The sequence below is a fragment of the Coregonus lavaretus genome (assembly GCF_964263955.1).
Source record: "Coregonus lavaretus genome assembly, chromosome: 28".
Lineage (NCBI taxonomy): Eukaryota > Metazoa > Chordata > Actinopteri > Salmoniformes > Salmonidae > Coregonus > Coregonus lavaretus.
In genome coordinates, this window is record NC_140015.1 from 31,683,926 (window position 1) to 31,705,388 (window position 21,463).

A 21,463-nucleotide genomic window follows, 5' to 3' on the forward strand; every position below is an offset into this window, starting at 1 on the left:
GCTTTAGGTTTACTCTGTGGTAACTTAGAAAAAAGTTACTTTTACGTAGGACGATGTAACTATTTCAAAGGAGGGAAACATTTGTTTGTGCTCAAACAGTCATAGTCCTAACTGAAAATACAAGAGCAAAATCTTAGAAGAGAGGGCTCCACCATTTTTTGCAAGGTGACTGTCTCTTACCATTGCTGTCATCCTCCCGTTTCTTTTCCTTCTGTTTTTTCCTCTCTTCCCGGTCAGCTCTGAGCTTCCATTCCCTCAGCCAACTGCAAACGGATCGGTTTATGCAAAATTACTTGACAAATGAATTGAATGAATGGCACCTAACACACAAGGGCTTTCAATCAAGTGGATTCGGCTATTTCAGCAACACCTGTTGCTGACAGGTGTATAAAATCGAGCACACAGCCATGCAATCTCCATAGACAAACATTGGCAGTATAATGGCCCGTACTGAAGAGCTCAGTGACTTTCAACGTGGCATCCTATGTCATAGGATGCCACCTTTCCAACAAGTCAGTTCGTTAAATTTCTGCCCTGCTAGAGCTGCCCCAGTCAACTTTAAGTGCTGTTATTGTGAAGTGGAAACGTCTCTAGACAATTCTGTGCTTCCAACTTTGTGGCAACAGTTTGGGGACGGCGCTTTCCTGTTTCAGCATGACAATGCCCCCATGCACAAAGTGAGGTCCATACAGAAATGGTTTGTCAAGATCGGCGTGGAAGAACTTTGGGATGAATTGGAAAGCCGACTGCGAGCCAGGCCTAATCACCCAACATCAGTGCCCGACCTCACTAATGCTTGTGACTGAATGGAAGCAAGTCCCCGCAGCAATGTTCCAACATCTAGTGGAAAGCCTTCCCAGAAGAGTGGAGGCTGTTATAGCAGCAAAGGTGGGACCAACCCATAATTTTGGAACGAGATGTTCGACAAGCAGGTGTTCACATACTTTTGCCCATGCACTGTATATCTGTAATACCTGTGTAGAGCCAGCAGTATGCCTAGTACACCTAGATACTGAGCTATTCAGTTGACTCATTCTGTAGATACACCACAGTCCCTTACCTGTGCAGCCTCCTCACTGAGGCAGTGTTGCCTATGATGTCATTGGAGTGCTGTGGTTGGTACTTCTCTGTCCACAACACATCCTCTTTTACGGAGTCTGGTGGAATAAAAAGGCAGTTACTAGAGACTATTCAAAAATTGATTGTGTAATCTCATGAAAAGGGGAAGGAAGCACATTTAAACGTCTAACTGAAAGGCCATGTTTTGGCTACCACTGATACTGCAAGATAAGAGGTTTTACAGAGAACTACATTACTTATTTGCCCTTACCATCTTTGACAGAGTTACCAACCAGTGGAGAGTCCTCCAGGAGTACCACAGGGTCCTTTTGGGAGGGGAGTGGTGTTTTCATCTCCTCATTCTCCTGCTGCTTGCGCCTCCTCCCTCGCCCTCCCCTCCTGGGTGGCTCAGGTTCGGGGGAGATGGTGTCCCCGTCGATCACAATGATCTTCTCCTCCTCTGACCTCCTGGACCTCTGCTTCTTGGCCACCTTTCCCACGGCCCCCCCACCCTCTTCCATTCTCTTCCTCTTCCCCCCAACAGGCTCTGTCGATGCTGGGGCACTGCTGGGGAGTTTGGTGCCGGGGTCTGCCTCTGAAGCTGTGCATTGCTGGAGGTGGTCCGTCCGCCTCGTCAGGAAGCGTGTGAGGAAACGCTGGACGGGGAAAGGAGGGTTGGATGCACTGATCTCCCCCATTAGGAGCTTACGAATGGGCTCAGAGAAATCTTCTCGCCAGCCAGACCCCTGTTCAGAACAGATTATTCAGTTATCTAAAGTTGATTAACTCAAACAAAACTACACCAGTAAATATTACATGGAATATTACCAGTGAAATATGAAATGTGTAAAATAATATTACAACATACCCTTTCAGTGTGGGCTCTGGAGGCTGGCTCAGTCTTAAAGCAAGTGCCACTATCGAGGGATGGAAGCTGGTTTGATGGTAGACAGCAAAGCTCCTTCAGGAAGTGTAAGCGAGGAGAAACAGGCCATGGTAGACTCCAGAGAGGACAGTCTGTCAAATAAAAATTAATTTGATGGAGAACACAGAGGGAACACTTTGAACAGGAGGCACGCTGAAAAGGCAAAGGTTGCCGGTTCAAATCCAGGTTATGGCACACAAATTATTTAATAAAATCTCAGTGCAGTGCACACTCATTATCTATCAGTTGCTTAAGATTTATGTTAGTAAAATGGCCATTCAAAAAATCTAAACATCAGTGTGTGGCACCCTTTATGCATTATACAACTAATAAGACAATTTGGATGGAAGGGACAGAGCTAGCAAGGAGAACAACGTACCCTGTGACGTCTGCAGCACATGCACTACAGGCTGGAAGGAGGAGCAGGAGACAGCATAGGCCTCCTTGGTGGCAGCAGTTTTGGCTACCTGCTTCTTGAAGGACTCTGGGAGGCCACTCTTCAGGAACTCCCTGCGGGCTCGGAACTGTTCGTCATCCTGAGAGTTCTCTGAACCATCACGGCTAGAATGGGTAAGAGGCACAATAGGGGTGTAAGGTCTTGTTGAGGTCTGCTAAAATTTAGAATAGAGACCAACCGGTGTTATTGGTAATAAGCTGCAAGTCTGTAATTAGCTTACCTGCTGTCATCAAAGATGGATATGACTGATGTCCTCTGTGCTTTCTTCCCAAGGAACATGGGAGCCACTTTGGAAGGTAAAAAAAAACACACAATAAAACATTAATGTTAGTGTCCATATATATATATATATATATATATATATATATATATATATATAATATATATATATATATATATATATATATATATATATATATATATATATATATATATATATATATATATATATATATATATATATATATATATATATATATATATATATACACACACACACAGTTGAAGTCGGAAGTTTACATGCACAAAGTAGATGTCCTAACCGACTTGCCAAAACTATAGTTTGTTAACAAGAAATGTATGGAGTGGTTGAAAAACAAGTTTTAATGACTCCAAACTAGTGTATGGGCTCCCGAGTGGCGCAGTGGTCTAAGGCACTGCATCTCAGTGCTTGAGTTGTCACTACAGACCCACTGGTTCGATTCCAGGCTGTATCACAACCGGTCGTGATTGGGAGTCCCATAGGGCAGCGCACAATTGGCCCAGCGTCGTCCGGGTTTGGCCGGTGTAGGCTGTCATTGTAAATAAGAATTTGTTCTTAACTGACTTGCCTAGTTAAATAAAAAGAAAAAAGAAAAACTTCCGACTTCAACTGTATATATCTATATACAGTGGGGAGAACAAGTATTTGATAACCTGCAAAATCGGCAGTGTTTCCTACTTACAAAGCATGTAGAGGTCTGTAATTTTTATCATAGGTACACTTCAACTGTGAGAGACGGAATCTAAAACAAAAATCCAGAAAATCACATTGTATGATTTTTAAGTAATTCATTTGCATTTTATTGCATGACATAAGTATTTGATACATCAGAAAAGCAGAACTTAATATTTGGTACAGAAACCTTTGTTTGCAATTAGAGATCATACGTTTCCTGTAGGTCTTGACCAGGTTTGCACACACTGCAGCAGGGATTTTGACCCACTCCTCCATACAGACCTTCTCCAGATCCTTCAGGTTTCGGGGCTGTCGCATGGCAATACGGACTTTCAGCTCCCTCCAAAGAGTTTCTATTGGGTTCAGGTCTGGAGACTGGCTAAGCCACTCCAGGACCTTGAGATGCTTCTTACGGAGCCACTCCTTAGTTGCCCTGGCTGTGTGTTTCGGGTCGTTGTCATGCTGGAAGACCCAGCCACGACCCATCTTCAATGCTCTTATTGAGGGAAGGAGGTTGTTGGCCAAGATCTCGCGATACATGGCCCCATCCATCCTCCCCTCAATACGTTGCAGTGGTCCTGTCCCCTTTGCAGAAAAGCATCCCCAAAGAATGATGTTTCCACCTCCATGCTTCACGGTTGGGATGGTGTTCTTGGGGTTGTACTCATCCTTCTTCTTCCTCCAAACACGGCGAGTGGAGTTTAGACCAAAAAGCTCTATTTTTGTCTCATCAGACCACATGACTTTCTCCCATTCCTCCTCTGGATCATCCAGATGGTCATTGGCAAACTTCAGACGGGCCTGGACATGCGCTGGCTTGAGCAGGGGGACCTTGCGTGCGCTGCAGGATTTTAATCCATGACGGCGTAGTGTGTTACTAATGGTTTTCTTTGAGACTGTGGTCCCAGCTCTCTTCAGGTCATTGACCAGGTCCTGCCGTGTAGTTCTGGGCTGATCCCTCACCTTCCTCATGATCATTGATGCCCCATGAGGTGAGATCTTGCATGGAGCCCCAGACCGAAGGTGATTGACCGTCATCTTGAACTTCTTCCATTTTCTAATAATTGCGCCAACAGTTGTTGCCTTCTCACCAAGCTGCTTGCCTATTGTCTTGTAGCCCATCCCAGCCTTGTGCAAGTCTACAATTTTATCCCTGATGTCCTTACACAGCTCTCTGGTCTTGGCCATTGTGGAGAGGTTGGAGTCTGTTTGATTGAGTGTGTGGACAGGTGTCTTTTATACAGGTAACGAGTTCAAACAGGTGCAGTTAATACAGGTATTGAGTGGAGAACAGGAGGGCTTCTTGAAGAAAAACTAACAGGTCTGTGAGAGCCGGAATTCTTACTGGTTGGTAGGTGATCAAATACTTATGTCATGCAATAAAATGCAAATTAATTACTTAAAAATCATACAATGTGATTTTCTGGATTTTTGTTTTAGATTCTGTCTCTCACAATTGAAGTGTACCTATGATAAAAATTACAGACCTCTACATGCTTTGTAAGTAGGAAAACCTGCAAAATCGGCAGTGTATCAAATACTTGTTCTCCCCACTGTATACACACAATTAAATAAATAAATAATATACAGTTGAAGTCTGAAGTTTACATACACCTTAGCCAAATACATTTAAACTCAGTTTTTCACAATTCCTGACATTTAATCCTAGTAAAAATTCCCTGTCTTAGGTCAGTTAGGAACACCACTTTATTTTAAGAATGTGAAATGTCAGAATAATAGTAGAGAGAATGATTTATTTCAGCTTTTATTTCTTTCATCACATTCCCAGTGGGTCAGAATTTTACATACACTCAATTAGTATTTGGTAGCATTGCCTTTAAATTGTTTAACTTGGGTCAAACGTTTCAGGTAGCCTTCCACAAGCTTCCCACAATAAGTTGGGTGAATTTTGGCCCATTCCTCCTGACAGAGCTAGTGTAACTGAGTCAGGTTTGTAGGCCTCCTTGATCGCACACGCCTTTTCAGTTCTGTCCACAAATGTTCTATAGGATTGAGGTCAGGGCTTTGTGATGGCCACTCCAATACCTTGACTTTGTTGTCCTTAAGCCATTTTGCCACAACTTTGGGAGTATGCTTGGGGTCATTGTCCATTTGGAAGACCCATTTGCGACCAAGCTTTAACTTCCTGACTGATATCTTGAGATGTTGCTTCAATACAGTGAGGGAAAAAGGTATTTGATCCCCTGCTGACTTTGTACGTTTGCCCACTGACAAAGAAATGATCAGTCTATAATTTTAATGGTAGGTTTATTTGAACAGTGAGAGACAGAATAACAACAACAAAATCCAGATAAATGCATGTCAAAAATTTTATTAATTGATTTGCATTTTAATGAGGGAAATAAGTATTTGAACCCTCTGCAAAACATGACTTAGTACTTGTTGGCAATCACAGAGCTCAGACGTTTCTTGTAGTTGGCCACCAGGTTTGCACACATCTCAGGAGGGATTTTGTCCCACTCCTCTTTGCAGAACTTCTCCAAGTCATTAAGGTTGAGGCTGACGTTTGGCAACTCGAACCTTCAGCTCCCTCCACAGATTTTCTATGGGATTAAGGTCTGGAGACTGGCTAGGCCACTCCAGGACCTTAATGTGCTTCTTCTTGAGCCACTCCTTTGTTGCCTTGGCCGTGTGTTTTGGATCATTGTCATGCTGGAATACCCATCAACGACCCATTTTCAATGCCCTGGCTGAGGGAAGGAGTTTCTCACCCAAGATTTGACGGTACATGGCCACGTCCATCATCTCTTTGATGCGGTGAAGTTGTCCTGTCCCCTTAGCAGAAAAACACCCACAAAGCATAATGTTTCCACCTCCATGTTTGACAGTGGGGATGGTGTTCTTGGGGTCATAGGCAGCATTCCTCCTCCTCCAAACACGGCGAGTTGAGTTGATGCCAAAGAGCTCCATTTTGGTCTCATCTAACCACAACACTTTCACCCAGTTCTCCTCTGAATCATTCAGATGTTCATTGGCAAACTTCAGGCGGGCCTGTATATGTGCTTTCTTGAGCAGGGGGACCTTGCGGGCGCTTGAAGATTTCAGTCCTTCACGGCCTAGTGTGTTACCAATTGTTTTCTTGGTGACTATGGTCCCAGCTGCCTTGAGATCATTGACAAGATCCTCCCATGTAGTTCTGGGCTGATTCCTCACCATTCTCATGATCATTGCAACTCCACGAGGTGAGATCTTGCATGGAGCCCCAGGCCAAGGGAGATTGACAGTTATTTTGTGTTTCTTCCATTTGCGAATAATCGCACCAACTGTTGTCACCTTCTCACCAAGCTGCTTGGCGATGGTCTTGTAGCCCATTCCAGCCTTGTGTAGGTTTACAATCTTGTCCCTGACATCCTTGGAGAGCTCTTTGGTCTTGGCCATGGTGGAGAGTTTGGAATCGGATTGATTGATTGATTGCTTCTGTGGACAGGTGTCTTTTATACAGGTAACAAACTGAGATTAGGAGCACTCCCTTTAAGAGTGTGCTCCTAACCTGTATAAAAGACACCTGGGAGCCAGAAATCTTTCTGATTGAGAGGGGGTCAAATACTTATTTCCCTCATTAAAATGCAAATCAATTTATAACATTTTTGACATGCGTTTTTCTGGATTTTTTGTTGTTATTCTGTCTCTCACTGTTCAAATAAACCTACCATTAACATTATAGACTGATCATTTCTTTGTCAGTGGGCAAACGTACAAAATCAGCAGGGGATCAAATACTTTTTTCCCCTCACTGTATATCCACATAATTTTCCTTCCTCATGATGCCATCTATTTTGTGAAGTGCACCAGTCCCTCCTGCGGCAAAGCACCCCCACAGCATGATGCTGCCACCCCTGTGCTTCATGGTTGGGATGGTGTTCTTCGGCTTGCAAGCCTCCCCCTTCTTCCTCCAAACATAACGACGGTCATTATGGCCAAACAGTTCTATTTTTGTTTCATCAGACCAGAGGACATTTCTCCAAAAAGTATGATCTTTGTCCCCATGTGCAGTTGCAAACTGTAGTCTGGCTTTTTCATGGTGGTTTTGGAGCAGTGGCTTCTTCCTTGCTGAGTGTCCTTTCAGGTTATGTCGATATAGGACTTGTTTTACTGTGGATATAGATACTTGTGTACCTGTTTCCTCCAGCATCTTCACAAGGTCCTTTGCTGTTGTTCTGGGATTGATTTGCACTTTCCGCACCAAAGTACGTTCATCTCTAGGAGACAGAACGCGTCTCCTTCCTGAGCGGTATGACGGCTGCGTGGTCCCATGGTGTTTATACTTGCGTACTATTGTTTGTACAGATGAACGTGGTACCTTCAGGCGTTTGGAAATTGCTCCCAAGGATGAACCAGACTTGTAGAGGTCTACAATTTTTTTCTGAGGTCTTGGCTGATTTCTTTTGATTTTCCCATGATGTCAAGCAAAGAGGCACTGAGTTTGAAGGTAGGCCTTGAAATACATCCACAGGTACACCTCCAATTGACTCAAATGATGTCAATTAGCCTATCAGAAGCTTCTAAAGCCAATACATCATTTTCTGGAATTGTCCAAGCTGTTTAAAGGCACAGTTACTTAGTGTATGTAAACTTCTGACCCACTAGAATTGTGATACAGTGAATTATAAGTGAAATATTCTGTCTGTAAACAATTGTTGGAAAAATTACTTGTGTCACGCACAAAGTAGATGTCCTAACCGACTTGCCAAAACTATAGTTTGTTAACAAGAAATGTGTGGAGTGGTTGAAAAATGAGTTTTAATGACTCCAACCTAAGTGTATGTAAATTTCCGACTTCAACTGTACCAATTGGTGCCCAGCCCGTATAAGACAAGATTTCATCAAGTATATGTGCACAAAACACAAATTACATTTAACAAACGTAATGCTTTAAACAATTAAATGCTTAATTAACAATCATGACAAAAGCACGGCTTTCACCTTGTCACACTACACAAATAATACACGTCCCCTTCTCCTCCAGGCTTTGTAAATAAATTGTGCAATGTCGAAAATTCACTTTCAAAGAAATTACTGTAGCAGAACACTTCAGGGTGAGCAGAACTAGATTTTTTTACGAAACATGTCTATAACCATGTTATGACTTTTTATGTCAACAACCGTGTTAAAGTACCTGCTGGATTCTTGGACTCTTTGATGGCAGGTGCTTTTTTCCCCAATACATCATTTAGACTGCGTTTCTGAGCCTTGCCCTTCTCCTTGGCAGTCGGAGCAGAGCCATCCTGGCTATCCTCCACACAAACCACTGAGTCCTGCACAAACAGTGGTTTGCAAAAATAAAGGGTTAGCAGGTTATCTATGAAACAAAGCCTTTCTGTACTTGTGCTTCATCTCACAGTTGGAGAAATGGACAGGAAACAAGATAGTCAGGTGGATTGAGAACTACATGCATCATCTTTAATATGACACTAATAAAACCCATGTTATCAATCGAGCATGAATTGTACAGTAGGCTACCCAGTACACACTGTGAGTGAGAGTATAACATCATCTCCCATGTAAGGAAAAACCTACAACCTACAATAATTTAACTGAAATGTAATTAGGACTGTCGGACTGTAGTGTACCTCATCTTCATTGTAGCTCTTCTTGACGGAGACCTGGCACCGGGAGGAGCGTCGTAAGGAGCTCTGACCCTCCTTATCGGCTGCGGCCTTTTTACTCTGCTGTATTGCCCGGGCTTTCTCCACCAACTTCTTCGCCTTTTTTCTCTTCTTGGATGCATTGGATTCCTGAACAAGAGGATTCAAATGGGTTTATGAAGAAAAAATACAAGTGAAAGATAAGTGTGTGCTGAATTATAGCTGCTAATTCAAAACATTTGTTTAATATTTTAACTGATAAAAACCGAGGCTATAATTACCTTAGTAGGTAGGGGACTCAGGATTTCAAAATCACTTCCACCCTCAGATTTTGATGCAGAGCATAGGAAGACTCTGGTCAATTTCATCCTGAATGTTCAAGGTAACAATCAAATTATAACATTGTTTATGCAAAGGTAGTCAAAACAGAAAAAACAAACCAAGTGGCCCAAATTAACATCTTCAAACAAATAAAATGAAAAACTAGATATTACAAAAAGTCAGCATGAAGCTAAAGCACTGCTGTGTCTGTAGTAATGTATTGTCCTGCCTTTAAGACAGTGTCCAGACCTGGGACAGGCCTCCATTGTGGATGAGTCAATCTATGTCCAAACCTATATGTCCAAACCTATTGTTACTGACCAACAGGATGCACAAGCTAGACAATTAAAAACTATGCTTAAAGACATCTTGACCATCCCTCACCTGATGGGACTTCCTATATTGTCTGGTGGACAGACCATCTGTGCTCTGAACACCCTGTGTCTTGACTTGTCTGACTTTGGGGTGGACATCTGGACCGGGCAGTCCTTGGTGACTGCTGCAACATCTTTCACCCTTTCTTTTATTGTTTTCCTCACTGGGGTTACTAGATCAACAACAGGTGTCTGCCTGCGAGGGGCTTCTCTGCTGGACCTCCTGACTGTTGTTGGTGTGGAGGTGGTGGGCTCTGTTTCAGGTTTAGCATCAGTGGTAGACTCTGCTTTGGGTTTAGCATCAGTCTCCATAGTGTCAGTCTCCATGGGAACATGGTTTTCTTGTGCTCCAGGTGAGGGAACTGACTCCTCCTCCAGGGCCTTCTTCCTCCCTCGTCTCTGAGGTTTCTTCTTAGCTGCCTTTTTACCTGGCTGCTCCTCAATTGGGGCAGCAGAGTGTTTCTCCTCCTCAGCAGACTCCCCTGAGGCCTTGTCCACAGGCTGCTTCCCAGGGCCCATACCGGGCTTGGCTGGCTGCTTGAAAGCACTCATGAACTGCTTCCACTCAGTCTGGCTGCACTTGGGAGTGGATGATTCAGACTCGACGACACTGAGCTCCAGGTCCTCCTCCTGCAGGACCACGTTGGACTTCCGTTTGATTGCAGGCAGCAGCTCCAGTCTAGACTGGGGACGAGGAGAGGAAGCGGTCTTCACCTCTACAGCTGCTGGGCTCCCCTCCTCTTTTCCCCTGGAGAAGATGGAGGCCATCTTTTTCTCTGCAACCAGGACTGGCTCGTGGCCGGGGGAAATGGTGTGCACCTCAGCTTGGATGGTGAGGGTTCGAGGGGATATCTGCAGGGGACACGGCTCATTGGCTTTGGGTACATCCAACGTGTCTTCTGGCTCCGGGTCGACTCTGCTTTCCTCTTCCACCACCTTCTCCTCTCCCTGGCCCTGAGTCTGTAGGAAGTCCTCAAAGGAGATGGTGACGGTGCTCCCGTTCAACTGAGACGCCTCACCCACGTTCACCTCTATGCTTGCATCACACAAAGACAGCTCAGCCTCCTGGACCTCGGGCACATACTCCTCCATTTCCTTATCCTCCTGCTGCTGCTGCTTGGCATTAGCCTTACTGACAGTTCTCTTTTCTGCAGTAGGTTGGTTCCATTTCACCTTGTCTTTTCGAGGTATTTTAGGAGAACCGTCACGACTTTCCTTTTTCTTTACAGGAGCCCTTTTTTTGGAGTCCACCTTGGGATGTTTGTCTTTTTGAGCCTTCTCAGGACATACCGCCCCAGGGTCATTCTCACCAGAGGTGTCTCCAGCCATACCAGCATCAGCACTGAACTGGGCCAGCAGGGCAGCTGTGTCACTACCCAGGATGCCACAGCTGCTGCTCACTACGTTGTCCTCTGACCCCTCACCATCTCCTGGCCCCTCTAAGACCACACACTCCTCCGTCTCAGTGGAGCCTGCATCAGCATCCGTCTCCTGTAACTGCCGGGCAACTTTGCTGGGCTTCCTGCCCCGTTTCTGAGGGGGCATGGCTGGCCGTCTCACAGGGCTGTCTACGCTGGCTGGTGATTCAGAGGGCTGGGGCCCCAGGCGGTTCTCCTTAGTCTGCTCTGGGGTACTCCCTTTCTCTCTAACTGGTGTAGTCTTCCGGCTGAAGTAATCCATTATGTTGTTGGACCTGGGTGGGGAGAAGGGTTTCTCCATGGGCTTGGGCACTGGGGAGAAGTAGTTTGTGATCGTCATGACAGGAGGAGCATGTGCATCTTTGCGTGATTTCTTGCATGGCTGTAAAACATGGCGAGATGATTACTCTCTAAATTATTAAAACTATGCAATTAAATACAGATATCCAATGCGATGACACAGGCTAGTGGTCCTCTGTAGCTCAGCTGGTAGAGCACGGCGCTTGTAACGCCAGGGTAGTGGGTTCGATCCCCGGGACCACCCATACACAAAAATGTATGCACGCATGACTATAAGTCGCTTTGGATAAAAGCGTCTGCTAAATTGCATATTATTATTATAGTGTAGACAGAATTTGGTTGGACATACCGGAGTCTCAAAATCTTCAATGACAGATGCCATAGAAACGACACCAGCCATAATTTCACTGACCTAAAAGAATGAAATGGTTTTAGTTGCAGTAACTAACTAGTTGGTGCATTCTGGTTCAGTTAACTACTTAGGTAACTTAACTACTAACTAGTAGTAGTCAGTTAACCTGAAAAGCAGCAACTGTAGATAGATAGATAGTTAAGTGACAGCTCAATGGTGGTGTGGTAATGTTAGTAAGCTAAAACAAAAGAACACTTACCAGCTTGTGGTGTTGGGCACATTCAGAATAGCTTTTTTCTCCTCTCCTCTCCTCTCCTCCTTGTTCCCTTAAGTGTAGAAGACAAAACCTCTAAGCTATGCTAACTGTCATTGTGTGGCAAAGTTGATTGCTTGCTATCTGTCTAGGAAAATAAATATCTTAATATAATCTCTAGCTAGCTAACTATATCAAACTATTGTTGGATGGCATGGCTAACGTTAGCTAGTTGGAAGGCTCGCAAGCTGCCCAAAACTTACTTCCATTAACACGCGCGTAACGAAACTACAACCATGTTTTGACATGAAACTGCAATGTAAATTCTAGCTATTAACGACGAATTACACCCATATATAAGCAATAACTCCGTACACTGATAGTTTGGCTTCAAACTCCCCAAATCCCGCCTGACTCGTCTTTTCCAAAGGGCGCCAAATTTGCTTGGCCTTCCGTGTCACCAATTCTACCACTCACAGTGGCAGAAAACATACACGTCAATAACAGTTGTTGATGTTTTGACTGCAAGGCTCCACCCCTGTGATAATGTAAATAATTAGCAGTTCTGTTTCTAAACAAATACAGCGAAAGCAGATAAAATATCAACACACTGCTGTCTAGTTTTGAAATAAATTAGAGTGAAGTAGATGTTATTCTTTGCTTGCATTAGTGATGGTCCATCAAGGTTTGCTAATAAATGTACTGTACAGGTGGAAATTATGACAGCTACTAAAAATGCATACTCTGATCAGTGCACAGACCATAAACCATATAGGCACAGACAGTCCCTGTCATTGCAAGATGTGCAGGTTATTTTGACTGCCTTTGACAAAAGTAATCTTCAAAATTATCCAAAACATTGGGGGTTGAAATTAACATTTTGTAATAAAGTGTCTTCAGATAATGTTATTATAACGTTATGTTATTACATTATTTGTAGAAAACTCATCTAAACCTTGTTCCCGCCCTCAGTGCTCCATCTCCGGTTGCTTGCCCCTCCCCGAATCTTGATCGTCTGACTCTCGCTCCTGCGCAGTCTGCCCTGGCCTAAACACCACTTTAACTTTCGTATTTTATTTTCTCTCCCCTCCGCTAACATGTCGGAGTACAGCGCGGTACCGGCACCCGGGGCTGGAGCTCCTCTCGGCGGACATCTAGCTATTGGTATTGGTATCGGTAACGGTGGCGGAATAAAAAAAGATGCGTTTGCAGACGCGGTACAACGGGCCCGGCAGGTGAGGCAGAAGGGGGAGTCGGTGTAGCTATGCGCGTGAATGCCACTGGGAAGGGGTGAAGAAAATGTGCATCTTGTGTTGTTTCGTGGTTGTTAGCTTGCAAAGCTGGCTAACTATGGTTGGCGAGCAATAAATAATGTTGCCAGTTATGATTATTATAGCTACCTAGATAGAAGTCAAGTGAATTTGAAGACCCAATTGACTTGCCACTGCAGAAATACCGTTGTTGTTACCAATGCATGCTAGCTAAGTTAGCCATCTCCCAATGTTGTTGTGTTGTTGACTAACGTTAGTATTTTTATTTTTATTTTTTAGTACTAACCTAGCTAGCTAGAGCTGGCTGCTTCTGCTGCATGCAAAGACAAAGTCCTGATGATCGACAGGCAGGCTTCGAGCCCTCAGCGTGTCAGTGTTTTTGAGTGCATTCCCAACAAAGTATATATCCCAAGCTAGCCAGCCAACACTGTCAAGTTTGCCCACTTCAGTTGAATTGACATTATTCAGCTAACAAACAATTAGCATCTCATGTAATATGTGAAGTGGCTTAGCAACGTTAGTTATTACCCAGGACCAGCACAATAAATCAGACAGACATTCTCATCATGTCATGAGATGCTCTTTGAATATCTGTTATGTGTTCAAGTGACTTCAACTTTTGTGCATCAGATTGCTGCCAAGATTGGTGAATGTGCAGGGGTAGTCCCTATGAACAACATCAATGCACCAGACGGCTTTCCCTTCACAGCACAGAAACGACAGCTGGAGGACCCAGGTACACACACACATAGGCACTGCTGTGCAGAACAAGGGGACTGTAGAAGGTCTACTGCCAATGTGAACCTCTGATAACTGGGGTGTGTACACACAGATTATTGTGAGATCAGATTCAACCTTTGTTGTTTACTTGTTTTGTCTTCCAACAGATCAGCCGGAGAGCAAGAAAATGGCTCCACAGAGTGACGTGGACTCAGCCACAGCTCTGTGTAAGTAGCTCTTCCTCATGTCCCCTACTACCTACTAAACCTGCTCTGTGTCTTACATGAATGTCAACCCTCTCCCCTGGTCTGTGTCAGTACTGTCCGGCCCCTCTATCCTGGTCTGTGTCCCGAGTGGCGCAGTGGTCTAAGGCACTGCATCACAGTGCTAGCTGTGCCACTAGAGATCCTGGTTCGAATCCAGGCTCTGTCGTAGCCGGGAGACCCATGGGGCGGCGCACAATTCGTCCAGGGTAGGGGAGGGAATTGCCGGCAGGGATGTAGCTCAGTTGGTAGAGCATGGCGTTTGCAACGCCAGGGTTTTGGGTTCGATTCCCACGTGAAAAATAATATATGTATAACTGTAAGTCGCTCTGGATAAGAGCGTCTGCTAAATGACTAAAATGTAAAATGTACTGTCCGGCCCCTCTCCCCTGGTCTGTGTCAGTACTGTCCGGCCCCTCTTCCCTGGTCTGTCACTGTGAGCATCACCTGTGTTTGTCTTGTCCTCATCTTGCAGTGTGTCAGTAATCTGAGCCCAGTCCTCTTTCTATATCTCTCTCTTTCTTTCCTTTTACAGCCATCGGAGCCCAACTGGCAGCACTGGCCCAGCAGAGGTAAGTCATTAGCATCATTTGATCCATAACACTCCAAGTAGGCCTATAAAATGAAGTGAAATAGCAGTGGGGATTGGAATTACAAATCCATTGTTCTTCAGCAGAAGACTAATGGTGACAATATGTTGCCGATTTGGATAAAGAACTGTTGTGCTTGGCTTCTCTCCCACAGTGCCAGGCTCACAACCACCTCAGAGGAGTACAGTGTTCCTGATGGAATGGTGGGACTCAGTAAGTGTACTTTCTCCAACATGGTCACCGAATTCGTTTTTTTCGTGTTCATGTGTTGAATTTTAACATTACTGGACTCAAATCATGAACATCAGAATCAATAAAAATAACAACTCTCCCCTCTTCCTCTCCTCCAGTCATTGGCCGTGGTGGAGAACAGATCAATAAGATCCAGCAGGAATCGGGCTGCAAGGTTCAGATAGCCCCAGGTGAGGGACTGTGGCAAATATGGCCTTCATAGTCAATGGTTAGGAGCAGAGTTAAACTATAACTCAATTAATCTGTTTTTATAGTTGTGTGTGTTACTGACTGTTGTTTTCAGACAGTGGAGGTTTACCAGAGAGGAGTGTGTCTCTCACAGGGTCCTCAGACTCCATACAGTAAGTGAGATCCCACTAGCTAATTGTGGCATGTTTGTATTGTTATCACAAGATGCTGTTCACCTCTGGCCACTGAATTTACACACCAGTGTCTTTATATATGGTAAATCTCTGTAGTTCCACAATTAATGTGTGCTATTGCACTCATCGGTTGAGTTGGCCACCCCTCTATCTCTTCCACTCTGACTAGGAAAGCCAAAATTTTATTGGATGAGATTGTGTCTCGGGGGAGGGGCACGCCCCCCTCATCCTTCCACGAGGCGACCAATGGGCAGAGTGGCTCGGGGCAGGAGATGATGATTCCCGCAGGCAAGGCTGGCCTCGTCATCGGCAAGGGAGGGGAGACCATCAAACAGCTACAGGTATATACAGACTGACAGTCAGTCGGCCTCACCAGTAGCCAGAGAAGTGTTCCACAACACATTGTTGCGTGCGTTTTGAGATATTGACAGTTTCATCGCAAACAGGCTGTGTGCAGTCATGCAAGTTTATTTTTTGGTTGTTAAATCTACAGAGCAAGCATGAAAGAAATATAAGCAGGAAACTCGTATCTCATTACACAAGTTTTTCATGGGCCATGTGAGTGATAGTTGTGAGTGAATCATTGCCAAGAGTTGGTTGAGCAGAGCTGACCATGCTGTCTGCCTGTGTATATCTGTCTGCGGCGTTGACAGGAGCGAGCAGGAGTGAAGATGATCCTGATTCAGGATGCGTCTCAGGGACCCAACATGGACAAGCCCCTGCGCATCATCGGGGAGCCATTCAAAGTCGAGGTAACACAAGGCCTTGCTACAATCTGCATCCCATATTGAATTGGCATGCTGTACTGCAGCACTGCAGATGGGAAATTTGGTAGCAGCTTTTGATGTGCTAGTAGCTTTCTGTTCTCCCTAAGGAGACTTTAATAAAGTTGTTTGAATTTGAATATCTGTCCTGTGGGTCTGCTCAGCAAGCCATGGAGTTGGTGCAGGAGATACTGAGGGAGAGGGATCAGCCTGGCTTCGGAGACCGGAACGAGTACGGCTCCCGCATGGGGGGAGGAGGAGGGGGAGCCATGGATGTAAGTGAGAGGGAGCTGTGTGTGTGTGTGTTAGAGAGGGACTCAAATTCCCCATCACAGGTCTGAGGTTTTATGCGTATGAGAGCGAGCAACTTCCTATAGCTATCAGTCTCTAATCTATTTGGCACTGTCTAATCTGCTCTCTGATTGGCTAGGTTCCAGTGCCACGACACTCTGTCGGGGTGGTGATTGGTCGCAACGGGGAGATGATCAAGAAGATTCAGAACGACGCCGGAGTTAGGATACAGTTCAAACCAGGTAAATAATGTTTCATAATCATGTCATATGAACTGCTACTCAACTCATTTACACTGTTTACTCACAGGTTCTGTGATGTCTACTAACAAGCTCTACATACTGTGTGTGGTGTAGCACTAGACTCAGAGGAAATGTCCTGTCTTTGCAGATGATGGTACAGGTCCAGATAAGATGGCCCACATCATGGGCCCACCAGACTGCTGTGACCACGCTGCCCAGATCATCCAGGAGCTACTGCAGAGCATCAGGGTCAGGGAGGAGGGAGGACAGGGGGTACATACCACACACACAGAGTAGTAGAGGATCTGAAAAACAGCCACTGCTCACACACCAGCTTGGAATTGTTTACAAACAAGTGTATTGGAGCTGCCTTGATGCCATGCCTTGTGGAACATAGAACACTCAACGCATTTAGTGAACCACTGGAACGTTGTAAACAAATGGACTCCATAACCCAGACAAATGATAGTCCTAGTGTTAGAGCATTCACATAATTCCCCATACAGGACACATTACTGTTATTAGGAGGCAAATATCCTCATCTTAAACAAACTCTGTCTTACTGACGTCCAGGACCAGGACTTAAATATAAATTGTATCTTTCTCTCTCTCTCTTCACCCTCCTTCCTTCTCAGGGTCCTCCCGGGCCTCCAGGCATGTCTCCGAGTGGTGGCGGCAGGGGTCGCAGCCGAGGGGGACAGGGGAGCTGGGGTCCCCCTGGTGGTGGAGGAGGGGAGATGACCTTCTCCATTCCGGCCCACAAGTGTGGCCTGGTGATCGGGCGGGGCGGGGAGAACGTCAAGGCCATCAACCAGCAGACTGGGGCCTTTGTGGAGATCTCCCGCCAGCTGCCCCCCAACGGGGACCCTAACTTCAAGCTCTTTGTCATTCGGGGCTCTCCGCAGCAGATAGACCACGCCAAGCAGCTGATCGAGGACAAGATCGAGGTATGCAGGGTTCCTGCTCAGGGTAAGGAGGAAAGGGCGGAAGGATGGATGGGTTTGTGGTGTTGGGAAACTAATCTGGGGAAATGGACATGATTGCTTCTACGCACAATCAATGGAGTCAAACTGGCGATTGATTTGCTTTGTCTTTTCGCCATAGATGTGAACATAATGTCCATGCATTAACTGGTTGTGTTTTGCAGGGTCCTCTCTGTCCTGTTGGTCCAGGTCCTGGTGGACCAGGCCCCATGGGTGCCTATAATCCTGGTCCCTATAACCCAGGACCCCCTGGACCACAGTGAGTGGACACAGGAAAACACATGATGTAGTCATCAGACAATGGCTTTTACTAGCCTCTACTTGCTAAAATCTTCCATTACAGCGATACAATAATTGATTGGACCAATAGAAGTCTGTACTGAGTAGTAACTGGGTTCTCTCTCTTTCTCCCCAGTGGTGGTCCTCATGGCTACCCCCCACAGGGCTGGGGAAACACCTACCAGCAGTGGCAGCCCCAAGCACCCCATGACCCCAGTGAGTGACCTGCAACATTGAACTTTCAGACCCTCACTGTTGACAGGGAAATGGTTACATTGGGACTGTAACTTTCAATGGCCTCTCAATGTTTTCTCTCGCTGTAATCACTTATTTGAAAAGATTGAGAAAGGGAAAGCAATATGAAGTCAACTCCACCTAGCCTACCAGTGGTCTCTTGGGGTTTCCTGCCATATAGTCTCCTTGTTGGTTATTTCAAAACAGTGGTTACAACAAAGAGCAGGCTTTAGTTAGCCTGGTCTCAGATCTGTTTCTGCTGTCTCGCAAACTTTATTGTCTGGTGTCACAATGACCATAGGAGTACAGCACAAACTGGGGGCCAGGCTAGCTTTTAGTGGTACATAACCCAGGAACTATTATCAAAATCATCTGTGATGGGAGAATGTCTTTCTGTGTTGGCTATTGATAATAACTTGCCCTATCTCTCTCTGCCCCCTGGTTTCTAAGCACATGCAGGTAGCAGGGCACGCTCAGCCCTATGAGGACCTCACCTCCAACTGCCATCTTTTTTAGGCAAGGCAGCCGGCGCCGCGGACCCTAACGCAGCCTGGGCAGCCTATTATGGCCAGTACTACCAGGGAGGGCAGCCAGGGGGAGCAGTGCCCGGCCAGCCCCCCGCCAACCCCACCGCTGGTGGCCCCGCACCCGGAGACCAGCCCCAGGCCAGCCAGACCCCCGGGGGCCAGCCTGACTACACCAAGGCCTGGGAGGAGTACTACAAGAAGATGGGTGTCGGTGAGACCATTGGTCTACTGTAGTTACTATAGAAACACTACTGGTCTACTGTAGAGCACTATAGTAACACCACAAGAGGAAAGGGAGCAATTGTTTCCCTCTTAGAATAGGAAAGATGGGCACTGTCTAATTTTGTCATTTTAGACAGTGTCTATCTTTCACATTTAATTTTGTATCGAGGCTTATAGCTGGCTCTACACAACAGATGTTGTGGGCTGTTGACTCTGCTTGACGTTAGATTACTTTCAAGGTCTAAAATCGTCTGACAAACTTTAATTTTGAAGTGAACCAGCGCTTTAAGAACATTAATCATATTAACCTTGTCGATCATAGCATGTCTCTTCTTCATCCATAAGACCCCCTCTCTTCTGCTCCCCCAGCCCAGGCAGGAGGCTCTGCAGCGGGGCCAGCAGGTGCCCCAGGTGGAGGCCAGCAGGACTACAGTGCAGCCTGGGCAGAGTACTACAGGCAGCAGGCTGCTTACTACGGCCAGACAGGACAGGCCCCAGGACAGCCTGCCACCCCTCAGCAAGGCCAGCAGGTAAAGTTACAGTCTGTGTGTACTGTGAGAGTACTCAGATTTCTATGTATAACAAGTTGTTTTGTATATTGCGTAGGTGTGTGCGTTCTCTCCTGAGCTGTACTGGCCTGGGTTGCAGTCTGTTTTTGGCGTCCAGGCTGAAGATGTTACTGGTTGTTGTGGAGCTTTGACTCGGTACTCTTACTCTGTTCTTTCTCTCCAGACACAGTGAGAGGCCTCGGCTGAGACTCCTAGAGAGAAAATAAAGAAGACTACTACTACTTCTTAACCCAACCAGTCAACATTTGAAATTTTTTTCACGTTTTTTTTTTCACGTTTTTGTTCTGAAGGGATTCTGTGCTGGCAGTCCTTTCCCCGTCCCTCCCCTTCCACATCCCCCAACTCACCAATTGTTTCAATAAATATGCGAAGAGAACAAAAAATAAATACAATTCTAGTGCTTTGCCTGTGAGCTGAATAATGGGTTGGATTTCCAGGGCTGTTATCTTTCATTTTGGTTCCCTGAAACCTTCCCTTGTTTTCTCCGTCATCTGTCAATCAAGAACATGAACATGGGAGATTTGAACTCTGAACCATGCTTACGTCCTGAAATGCTCATCACTCACCCAATGAAATCGCACTTCCCCCTTTTTTATTTTATTTACCACAGATTTAATTTACTACAGTTACTTATAGTCCTACACTACTAATACTGCATTTACTGAAATTAACATTGATTTATAAAGATAACATTTAATTACATTAATAGTAAAATGATTAAGAGTGGGAGGTTTTGCTTTTTAAAGGTGATGATTTTAATTGCTCGGTAGTTTGATTTGTCCTTCATTTGGAACATTCCCACCACCCAAGTCGCTTGGTCTCCATACATTTAGAGTTTTGATTTATGTTCCGTGAATTATATTTTTGATTTCCTTTGTGTGTGTGACTGTACAGTGTTAGAATGTGTCCTCACAAGTGATGATAAACGTGCGCGTCTGTGTGAGTGTTTGTGTGGTAGCACAGTGGAAGACTTCAGTGATTGTGGAACGCTAGTTAACATAGCCACGGGTATATCTACAATGGGAAGTTGACTCCTGCATACATCACATAACACTAGGCTGTTTAACTCAACCCTGTTGCACGGGAGACAAATGGTGTTTAAGTTTTCCTTGATCTGTGACCCGGTGTTGTACGTTTTGGTTTTTATTTTTCAATTGCTTGTTTTGAATAAAGTCCCAATAAAAGATATCCTGACCTCCCACCAGTTAGATCACGTTGTGATGGTAATTGGGACCAGGAGTTTTCCCTGCCCGGGGAAAAGCTTTTGGCCCTAGTTATAGGCTTTAACCAGGGCTAGGGTTGCAAAATTCTGTGAACTTTCAATAAATTCCCTGGTTTTCCCAAAATCCCGGTTGGAGGGTTCCTGGAATCAGGAGGGAATTAGCAGGAAATCCGGAATCCTCCAACCAGAATATCTTGGAAAGCAGCGAATGTATTGAAATAAATGGAATTTTGCAACCCTAACTAGGGTCCCTTGTTGGGAAAAACTCCTGGCCCTATTCAGAGTGAGTAAAGGCTGCACTGGAATAAGCTATTGGTGAAGTCATGCATTGTGTCTCAATAAGATGGCAATCTATGGTTGTTGAGGTTAACGCCAGGGTCGTGTTCATAAGGGATTAAACGGACTGAAACGGGGAGGGACTACTGGACTTGTCCAATAAGAAGCACTCATTTTCTGTTGCAAAATGTTTTGGTACGATGTGCACTAATGAACATGACCCAGACTTGCAGAAATGTTGAATCACTGTTAACTATTGAGGAAGAATGGCAGCTTGGGCACTGTATTGGAGTCTGCATTTTGCAGTGCACAGTGTTGATATTGTGAATAAAATGACCACCAGCAGCAATATTCTGTTGAATTAAAAGGGCGAAACGTCAACATGTTTTTTAAC

The 21,463-nt window shown here is 45.2% G+C and overlaps 2 protein-coding genes across 2 annotated transcripts in view; one reads left to right on the forward strand and one right to left on the reverse strand.

The window, feature by feature from the left end:
- Positions 1-12,485, reverse strand: part of LOC311103806 (ATPase family AAA domain-containing protein 5-like) — a 30,220-nt gene extending 17,735 nt beyond the window's left edge. The window contains exons 1-12 of the mRNA XM_084145454.1: positions 12,009-12,485; positions 11,747-11,809; positions 9,690-11,479; positions 9,266-9,353; positions 8,970-9,134; positions 8,516-8,654; positions 2,662-2,728; positions 2,364-2,545; positions 1,928-2,076; positions 1,331-1,805; positions 1,061-1,157; positions 181-263 (exon numbers count right to left, since the gene is read on the reverse strand). Coding sequence (XP_084001580.1) covers positions 181-263; positions 1,061-1,157; positions 1,331-1,805; positions 1,928-2,076; positions 2,364-2,545; positions 2,662-2,728; positions 8,516-8,654; positions 8,970-9,134; positions 9,266-9,353; positions 9,690-11,479; positions 11,747-11,797 — 3,286 coding nt within the window. The 5' untranslated portion in view covers positions 11,798-11,809; positions 12,009-12,485. The remainder of the gene's footprint in view (positions 1-180; positions 264-1,060; positions 1,158-1,330; positions 1,806-1,927; positions 2,077-2,363; positions 2,546-2,661; positions 2,729-8,515; positions 8,655-8,969; positions 9,135-9,265; positions 9,354-9,689; positions 11,480-11,746; positions 11,810-12,008) is intronic.
- Positions 12,486-13,049: 564 nt separating this feature from the next.
- Positions 13,050-21,460, forward strand: LOC311103461 (far upstream element-binding protein 2-like). Its single transcript, XM_084145030.1, has 18 exons — positions 13,050-13,237; positions 13,904-14,009; positions 14,161-14,220; positions 14,792-14,828; positions 15,001-15,059; positions 15,197-15,268; positions 15,382-15,439; positions 15,630-15,801; positions 16,114-16,212; positions 16,389-16,499; positions 16,655-16,757; positions 16,906-17,006; positions 17,393-17,704; positions 17,905-17,999; positions 18,156-18,235; positions 18,770-18,991; positions 19,372-19,532; positions 19,735-21,460. The coding sequence occupies exons 1-18, from the start codon at positions 13,100-13,102 to the stop codon at positions 19,741-19,743; spliced, it is 1,995 nt and encodes a 664-aa protein (XP_084001156.1). The 5' UTR covers positions 13,050-13,099; the 3' UTR covers positions 19,744-21,460.
- Positions 21,461-21,463: the final 3 nt, after the last annotated feature.

Excerpts from the sequence above, each read along its gene's own strand:
- LOC311103461 (XM_084145030.1), top strand. The coding sequence starts at position 13,100 with ATGTCGGAGTACAGCGCGGTACCGGCACCCGGGGCTGGAGCTCCTCTC. Across the intron at positions 14,010-14,160 it reads ACGACAGCTGGAGGACCCAG|ATCAGCCGGAGAGCAAGAAA; the intron begins GTACACACACAC and ends GTCTTCCAACAG. Across the intron at positions 18,992-19,371 it reads CTACAAGAAGATGGGTGTCG|CCCAGGCAGGAGGCTCTGCA; the intron begins GTGAGACCATTG and ends CTGCTCCCCCAG.